Consider the following 10,000-nt stretch of genomic DNA (forward strand, 5'->3'; position numbering starts at 1 on the left):
TAGTTGGACAATGTAGTGGGACTTGAATGCAAGTCTGATTGTTCCCTGTACTTGCTAGGTATCTGTCATGGATAGGCGAGTGGTTCCTAGTCTTTTTTTAAGTCGTGTATCCATTCAGCCTGCTCACCCATCTCCGTTTTCCCAAATGTGTAGATGAAATATAACTCAAACACAAAATTTGCTTGCATAGGAACTTCAGCGTCCATTAAGTAGCATAAGATCAGCATCATCTACCTCTTTGATTTGAAAGGCAGTGGCTTGTAACACTAGGTGACTACTGTAGGTGACAGATGTAGATTTTTTGGTATATACTTGCGGAAAAGTTTGTCACCACTTTTTTTTGTATTTGCATATATTTTCTAAATGTGTATTCTCTCCCAAGAAATTTACTCCAGGGTATTCTTATTTATTTATAATGAATTCCTTTATCTTTTTAATTTCCAAAGATCAAAAAGGCCATTCACATAATTTGGATTGGACGGTAGAGGAAATATGGACGGCATGTCGTCATACCAGAGCGGCGGAGGCCGCAGTCAAGAGCTACAGAAATTTTCACACAGTATTGGTACAAATATCCAGAAAATTTCTCAAAATGGTAAGAACAATGTCACTAATTATTTTTACTTGATGTTTTACTTGATAGATGTAATACTTAGATACATAAACTTGTTAGTGGAAATTCCTCTAAAAATAAGAGGAAGGAATATGCTCTAGATTGCAATAATGCACAGTTGAACAAGAGAATTCTTTCATTTCAGTTAAGTCCATGCAACAATTGGTTAACCAGCTTGGCACAGACCAGGACAACCAGCAGCTTCGAGCACAGCTGTAAGTTCGCTGTGTCATTTGTATTGTTATAATTTCTAGCTTGGGCTGATGGGAAACAGGAGATTTTAAGGAGAAATTATGGGCAGTGAATATTTATGTAGTAGTCTGATAATGTAGAAATCTTTCTCTTCTGTTTTATTCTGTCACTGTTTTATTCATTGATTTATTTTATTGATCGTTTTATGTATTTGATGATTTGAGTAATGAGTCTTGTACCTTGATTCCAAAGGCATCAGGTTCAACACTACACAGGAGGTTTGGCCAAAGACACGACGGTAGAATTACGGCAATTCCAGTCCCTCTCAGTGCCACATGGCCAGGATGCTCGAACGTGGCGCATGCAAGCCGAGCGCCTAACACGAGAATTCACGCAGGTAATTGTCAATGACAGGTAGTTAATGTTTTATTATTTAGAAGTATATACCTTTGGTGGGAAGTCTAATGTGTCATACTGACCACAAAATGAAGTTCGTGGTATTTGTCTTTTAAGAATTTGGAATTTCGTTCAGCCTTACTGTATCTTTCCTTTTTGAAGATTAAGAGAGTTACTGGGCTTATTTCTAATCAGGTTACAGATGTATATAGGTTGTAAACCCATCTGGTAGATTAAATGAAGGGAAGAAATCTATAGAATTATATTAATCTGTATAGTAAGATCTATAATACCATACATTGTGTTTTAAATGTAAGGGTTAGTTATGAAAGCTGATGGAAATGTAATTTTGAAAATTTTCTCTTATGATCAAAAGTAAAAATATTAATTCAAGGATTATCTTATGAAATATTTACCAGATGTTTCCGTATTGTGATGGTATGTTGACCTTTCTCATGTGTTTTTCAGGCATTGAATGACTTCCAAGCAGCCCAGCGGCAAGCAGCAGCCAAAGAGAAAGAAGCGCTGAAGAAGGCACGAGCAGATTCAGATGCCCATTTCTTTGGTAAGCATTTGTTATAGGTTTGGATAGTTTTCTGTTGTTGTAAACTGTGAGGAAACAATTAGGTTCCTTTGATTTTGTGTCTTTCACTCTTGTCTTTTTAATTAAGTGGTTTCCTTTGCTTTTCATGGTATGTGATTTTCCATTAACATTTCAGATGACCCCAGCCATGGTGCAGCTCTCTTGGACCTCGGTGACACACACAACAAAGGCTCGTCACAACAGAGTCAGGTGCAAATACAGATGGAGCAAGAGCAGGAACTCAGGGCCCTGCAGGAACGCGAGGGACAGATTCGTCAACTGGAGGTAAAAGAACCTTGGGATATTTTTGCCTTGTATTATTTGAATGCTGGTTTATTAGCTGTGTATTTTCACATTTATTTGATTAAAGGGTGTGTATACATAACTTTTTTTCCTCCTCTTTATCATGTTCCATGGTCTGATTTGTATTCTTCATGTATCTCTCCTCCACCCTATATTACTCATACTCCTTATACCCTACACTACTCCTTCATTTACATAATGTTCCTGTCATTCCTGCGCTCTGCCCCTGCCCTTCTGTCTCCTGGTGTGTCTTCTTTCTTGTCTCATGTGTGTACTATTATTGATTTATTATTGTTTGGTTATATATCTAGACATATTTTCTTTTTACTCCCTGCCAGTCGGACATTATGGACGTCAACCAGATCTTCAAGGACCTAGCCACAATGGTTCACGAGCAGGGAGAGGTTATCGACTCCATTGAGGCCAATGTCGAATCGGCGCAGGTCCATGTCTCCCAGGGGGCGGGACAGCTCCAGCAGGCCCGGCAATACCAGGTATTTACACATTTCTTTTCATAAGGTGACTTAGGTGTATGCATTTTGATTGTGTCACAGTCTGCATTTTCTTTTGTTATTTCCTTTATTATTTATTATAATGTTTGGGGAGTCTGAAAGCTCAGCAGAGTAACATGACAGTTAGAATGAACAGGTTTGTGTTGAGGCAAGTTTTGGAATCTTTTTGGTTAGTTTTTATTTGCTATGGCTTGTCAACCATAATTTTCCACTTGGAAGTCTATACTCTTTGATATAATTGATATGTTTTTGAGGTGATACATGATACATAAAAAAACACGACATTCTTGAATTGTTGGAAGTCATTACTCGTTCATATTACGAGTGCGATGTATAAGGAAGTCGGAAAATAATCCACTTTCATGTTGAAAAATTAGAAATTAAAGAAGCATGCAGAGGAACAAGAAATAAGTCATGTCAGACCAGAAACCTGATAAACAGTAAGTGTTGGTACATACCATATCACTCTTTCAAGTATCTTTTTTTTATGTCTGGAGCAAAAGCATGCATCTAAAGCAGCATGTATTTGGTTGCCATGTTGTGAAGCCTATGCGAGGCTGTGATGGTAGCATTTTTTGTTTGTTTGTTTTCTGTGCTTTGGTCACAAGTGTTCTAAATAACTGCAATATATATTTGTTGTACGAGATATATTTTTTCAGTGTATGAATGTAGATATGTATATGAGGATCAAACAAGGTAAGGATTAACAAATTCACATGTCCATTTCATGGGAAATATCATTTATGTCCTTGAACATGAAGAGAACCATCCAAATTACTGAGAGTAAGTACCATTGTAATTTTGATGATGAAAATTTAATGCAAAAGTGGACAAGCCTGTTGCAAGTAGAACTGTTGCTTATCTCTGCCTCATATGATTAGTATGATAAGCCTGTATAATGAGTATACTAAATGCCTTAAAATTCATCTCTTGATAACGGAACTGTGCATAGATCCAAAGAAGGATGTCAGTAGTTATGTCATGCCTGTACAAGGCTTGGTGATCCTATAATGCTTGCATACAAAATACAGATAGATCAAATTGTTCATTTCTCATTACTTTATATACAGTAATGTTAGTTGTGGCATCCTTATTACACTTTGTACAATTATGTAAGTGAATTAGGAAACTCAGATCATGTTCATTGTAAGTGTATTGATAAATTGTCATTTTGGTAAAACAAAAACATTATCATAAAAGAAGTATAGAAAAAGGTGGAAGGAAATTGATCTAGTGGCTGTTCTGTTGTTATAAAGTGTGAACTCAGATTATCAGCTAATTGTGGTATTATGTGAATCATTTTTATCCTTGATGACCTCTCCTAGCTTTCAAAATCACACTAAAGTTAGAATACTGAAAACCATATATATATATATATATATATATATATATATATATATATATATATATATATATATATATATATATATATATATATATATATATATATAATTTTTTTCCGTTTTTTTTTTCGTACTTTTTTTTTTTGTTTTTAATTGTAAATGCATTTTGAAGTGTTTTTTCTTTGAGATTAGGCTATATAGTGTGAAATCATATGAAACAGTAAAACAAAAGGAAGAAATTGGTCCATACATTATGACATATCTGGTCTTGTGATATGAAAGAAATTCAGAAAGATTTATACACTTTTATCTTTTCATTTTGAACACCATCATCATTAGGCTGTTAAATGCAGACTCTTGTTAAGAAGGAATGATAAATAATTAAAGTAGATAGCTGTATAAAGTATGAATGTTTAGTATGATGAATATTTTAGTATTAAATCCAGTCACTTTTGTTAGATATATTTCCCTCTTTGACACAGTTATCAGTATTATCATAAGATATAATTAAAACCTATTTTACTTGTGGTTGCTCATTGGTAAAGTTGTTATGTAGATCCAGTGATAAATTCCTCATAAGGTATTTCCCTTGATGTATGATTGTCTGTTAAAAAGAGATTTGCTCGGTCAGTGTCAAAATGCCTGGAGTAAACACGTGTGAATTCTTAGTGTTACTTGTTCTTATTTTTAATTTTGATTTTTCTCCCTTGTTTGTAGAACAAATCACGTAGAAAGAAGATTTGCATCTTTGCAATTGCTATAGTGGTATTGGCCATTGTTATTGGACTCATTGCCTGGTCAGCATCTTAAAGGTGAGTGAAAAGCCACTTGTGATTTGACACTGGTCACTCACCAGCACCTTTCTGAATTTTTCACTTTCCGACAGATTTGAATATTACACACGACTTTGTAGTCACTTCTCTCTTTCTCTTTTATTAATTTTCTGCAGACATTATTCGAGTGTCCTCTTATCTTTGTGTGCGATACATGCAGATATTATTTATCATATCAAACTATTTGTGATGACCTCATGAAATCATGCTGGTTGATCTTTAGGTTGGTTTGATTTTGAACTCAGTATGAAGGTATACTGTATTTTGAATATATTGATAAATATATGATATGTTTACAAATGTCTTTGAGTAAATGAATGAACGAATCATTAGTTGCATAGAGTCCAAGTAGTTGGTATGTAAATGTAAAAGATCATCAACATAGTAAAAATTTGTGAGAATGTATTTGAAAAAGGTCATGTGAATAAAATAATGATGTGCAAGTATGGTTGAGTATAAATTGCAGTCATGACATTGATCTTATGTATGTTTGTGCTAGAACTCTTGTTTATCTGTCTCCTCCATTTTTTCATATCCTTGTTTATGCAGTAGTGATTTCTCCTTAGGTAATTTTGTCTTCTACTTTTCCTTCTGGTAATTTTTTATTTTTTTTATTTAGGATTTTATGTAATATCCTCTCCATCTCACCTCACAGGACAAGTCCAGAAGGAAGGTGGTCCTCCTCACGCTAGTTTGCATCATGATTGCCCTGGTCATTGGCCTCATAATCTGGGCCAGCAACTAGAGCAGACAGTTGATGCAGAGGAGGCACCCTTGGAGTGACACGAGGGCCGCGTGGGAGGATGTTCCTCATCCTGGAGCAGTGAGCGTTGACTCCATGAATTCGGCGATGGTATTGCTAATGGGTTCATCACTAATATTGTTATTAAAAGAGAAGTGGCCTTGTTGAGAGGATTAGTCACAAAGTGTTAAGCACCTCCACCACATCCTCAGTGTTTTATCTGATAGAGGGACATATTTAACTTCATCTCTGCTGTGGATATATTAAACTGTAGCTGCTTTTTGGGCTGGAAATTCAAATACCATACTGTTCTAATATTTTGTACATGTTGCCAAAGAAAAATTACTGCTTTTCCTTTTTTTAAATTATATTTAGATGCGTTAACCAAGTCAGGATTGGGTAATGACTATAGATAATGACATTTCCACCTTTGTTGTATCTGGAAATTATAAAAAAGTGCAATGTCGTTACATTGTAAAGCAGTCGGCAGATTCTGTAGGAAGGGTAGGGAAGTTGGAGATATTTTTGTTGAAGAACATCAATGTTGATGACTTTAATTCATCCAACTTCAAAAATGCAGCACATAAGAAGGAAGAGGTTGTGCATTATGTGCAGATAGCTGTTATTGAACTGGATATGAACCAGTTGAGGAATTACTTGGGATCTTGTGTTATTCAGATGAAATGGGGAATTTCAAAGATTGGTCAGTTGATTAGTACAGTGTCATGTGCTTAATACCACAGTCCTTTGTAATTGTTATCATCATTATTTTTTTTATGACTGTTTTGGAAATGTGTTTGAAATGGTATTTTCCGAAATAGTAAATCATATTGTAATGGAAGAAGGTATCTTCAAATCCTTAGTCAGTTGAAATCATGTTGCAATAATTTTTTATATAATTTTTTTCCCTTCCCAATAAGCTTACAAGACCGAATTCAGTTCTAGATATTACCATTAAACCAGTCAGGTTAGGTTAATGCATACCTTAACCAGTCTTGCTGTGATGGCTATAGACCTCCATATATTTTTAGCTTGCTTTAGTCACCTGTATTTTGCGTTTGGACCATTGCCGACAAATGTGAGATTCCTTATTTTATCTATGTGGTATGTAAATGATCTGACAAAATTATTTTCTGTTTGTCTTTTGTTCGTGTACATATGTAATCTGATTGTCGATTGTGATATATGTTGTTTTCAGTCAAATTAATATATTTGTATATTTTATATAGCTGCATGCACCCTAGCTCCATGTACAGGATTTAGAAATTATACTGTTTTGCATTGTTATATGTCAGCAAAAGAGGAAAATCAAATTGATATATGTTTAGGGGCAATGCCACACCTGTACACATCTTTTCATTTTGATAATTAAAGTGTATGCACACATGACTTATGTGAGTGTCCAGATTTTAAGGTCCGAGGAATCCAGTTAGGTACTCATTGAAATTGAAATTTACGAATGTGATCTCTTTAAGAAAACGAATATGCAGTTGGTTCGTGTATAAGGAAATATATTTTTTCCCATTGTCAGTAAGGTATATACATATTTCTTTTTTCTTTCTTTTTCATTCTCTCAACTTTTTTTTTATCATGTATGCTTTTTTCATTGATTTTATTATTTTTTTCCATCACACATTGAGGAAGTATGAGAAGTTTTATAGATCGATGTAATGTGTGCGTATTGTATTATTTCTTTAGTTGTTGTCTATAGGATAGATGTGTTAGTACATTTTCCAAGATTTTTAAAGAGCAGATTTGAGTCATGCAAAATTCCCATTCCCGCGTGTAGTGGACAATCATATTGACAACTGAAAATGTTATTAATGCCAAAGAAATGAGCATATGTTTTTGAAAACTCGGTTATTAGATCATCTTTTTAATTATCATTTTTTATTATGATCATTGTTATTGTTTATAAATAATATTAGTTATTCCTATGTCAAAATTAATAATAAAGATCATATGGATGAAAATGAACTATGTTGAATGTGTGAATAAGCTTGGTTTGTCATAGAGGGACTCCTTGTATAGAATGTATAAAATTTATTTACATAATAATAATCTATTACCTTAGTTTCTCAGGATTTGTTTATATATTTTCTTCCTTATAACATATCCACTTCTAAGATGCTTTTGCCTTCGAAAATACCAAAAGACATTGTGTATCACCACAATCAACCTATATAGGAAACACTTTTATGTTAAGAATGGTAAGAAAATATAGATACATGTATAGGAATTTTGCAATTGCTCATAAATGCAACTTGTTCTTGGGTTTCTTTGGTGTCACTGAATGTGTGTTGACATTAAAAAACTTATCATTGGGGACAAAAAATTCTCCTCTGAGCTATCCCATGGCCAGAGCTAAGTCGTTGAATTTGGCCACCAGTCGATGGGATACCAACACACATCAAGTCGTTTTGATGTTGTCACTTAGTGAAAAAAAGAGAAGAGTTTGTTGGTTGTAATTTTTTATATAATTCATGTGAAAAACACCCCAGTACTTTTTTTTATGGAAGTTCCCTAATAGAGGTAGTAGCTGATACAAGGCAGTAGAACCTTCAATATTGAGCCGTAAAAGTTCCTGCTGTTGACTGATTGGATCGTCATGCTAGTAAATTGTTTCCCCTCATGGCTTGGTGGGCGGTTCTGCTGTTTCTGGATTTTATATACGCCACGATTGTTTGTCCTTGTACATTGTGATACATTGTTGTTATTTGATATGTGAAATCCGTCTTACCTGAGGCTTGTGCGTTGAGTTCTGTGCTCTTTTGTAATGGTATGTAGTGAAGCCAGGAGTTGTGTGTGAAAGTCTCCAAAGGACTCTTTAGTGTCAAAACTCCAAATACTTCTGAAATTGTCATGTTGAATGTTTGTCACAGTGTACAGCAAGACATATGTCAAAGATTAGTTTATTAGTTCAGGTGTTCATGTACCTTTTTTCTCTCGTTTCATTATATATATATATATATTACATTACTTTACAATGAAAAAATAATTCTCAAGAGAAAACTGTATTTCAGATATATACTAGTAATGATTACTTTTGCAAAATCTTTTCTAATTTCTAGTGCATATGTATTCACCCTCCAGTGCTATCGTATCTCATACTCTTTGGAATACTATTCACAGGACTTCACAGTCTGTTCATACGGCAAGATGTGCAACACGTACATTTGCATTCGGGTGTGTTTCTGTGTGTTTGCGTACATGAATGCTTGTGTTCACAGATGCGAGCACAAGATTGTTTGATAGAACAGTGTACATTTCGTTCAAGGCCATGAAATAGCATATACCTTTTGTTCATATTCATCTGCCTTGTTAAAAACTGATAATATAATTCATTTGGAAATGACAAACATTAAACTTAATATATATACTTAACACATTCTCTTCATATACTCATATATTCATAAGCACATTCCTCAGAAGTTCTTTTAGTTCTTTTGTAAATATATATTTATATATATTTATAAATACATGTGTGAATATATTTATAAATATATGTTTGTATATATAAATATATTTATATTTATATAATTTATAAATATATTTATATTTATATAATTTATAAATATATTTATATATATTTATAAACATATTTACATTTATATATATTTATATATAAATTATATATATTTATAAATAAATTATATATATTTATAAATATATTTATATATATTTATGAATATATTTTTATATAATCATAAATATATTTATATATATTCATAAATATATTTATATTTATATATTTATATATACTCATAAATATATTTATATATATGTTTATAAATATATATATATTTATAAATATCTTTATATTTATGAATATATTTACAAATATATTTATATTTATATTTGTTTATAAATATATTTATATTTATAGATATATTTATAGATATATTTATAGATATATTTATAGATATTTATAGATATTTATAGATATTTATAGATATAGATATTTTGTGTGTGTGTGTGTGTGTGTGTGTGTGTGTGTGTGTGTGTGTGTGTGTGTGTGTGTGTGAGTGAGTGAGTGAGTGAGTGAGTGAGTGAGTGAGTGAGTGAGTGAGTGAGTGAGTGAGTGAGTGAGTGAGTGAGTGAGTGAGTGAGTGAGTGAGTGATATTTATATGTGTATCTATATGTATTTATATATATGTTAATTTATATATATTTATATATATATACAATATATAGTGTGTCTGCATGTACGCATGTGCCTGTGCGTATGTGTATGTATGCATGTATATATACACATACATGTATTTATGTATACATATATATATGTATATGTATATGTGTGTGTATGTATGTATGTATGTATGTATGTATATATGTGTATGTATATGTATATGTATATATATATATATATATATATATATATATATATATATATATATATATATATATATATATATATTATATATATATATATATATATATATATATATATATATATATATATATATATACATAATATATATA

General features: G+C 32.3%; 1 protein-coding gene across 5 annotated transcripts in view; it reads left to right on the top strand.

Moving 5' to 3' along the window:
* LOC113817045 (syntaxin-12) overlaps positions 1 to 7,598 on the top strand; it is a 13,158-nt gene extending 5,560 nt beyond the window's left edge. For 2 of the 5 annotated variants that reach the window (XM_027369043.2, XM_027369041.2), the window contains exons 2-9: positions 447 to 595; positions 759 to 828; positions 1,058 to 1,202; positions 1,670 to 1,766; positions 1,921 to 2,069; positions 2,426 to 2,581; positions 4,660 to 4,754; positions 5,431 to 7,598. In XM_027369043.2, coding sequence (XP_027224844.1) covers positions 493 to 595; positions 759 to 828; positions 1,058 to 1,202; positions 1,670 to 1,766; positions 1,921 to 2,069; positions 2,426 to 2,581; positions 4,660 to 4,752 — 813 coding nt within the window. In that variant the 5' untranslated portion in view covers positions 447 to 492 and the 3' untranslated portion in view covers positions 4,753 to 4,754; positions 5,431 to 7,598. Of the gene's footprint in view, positions 280 to 446; positions 596 to 758; positions 829 to 1,057; positions 1,203 to 1,669; positions 1,767 to 1,920; positions 2,070 to 2,425; positions 2,582 to 4,659; positions 4,755 to 5,430 lie in introns of all 5 variants that reach the window. The other 3 variants (XM_070130868.1, XM_070130869.1, XM_070130870.1) reach the window with 3 other exon arrangements.
* The last annotated feature ends 2,402 nt before the right edge of the window (positions 7,599 to 10,000 follow it).

Source organism: Penaeus vannamei, chromosome 15 (assembly GCF_042767895.1).
Source record: "Penaeus vannamei isolate JL-2024 chromosome 15, ASM4276789v1, whole genome shotgun sequence".
NCBI lineage: Eukaryota > Metazoa > Arthropoda > Malacostraca > Decapoda > Penaeidae > Penaeus > Penaeus vannamei.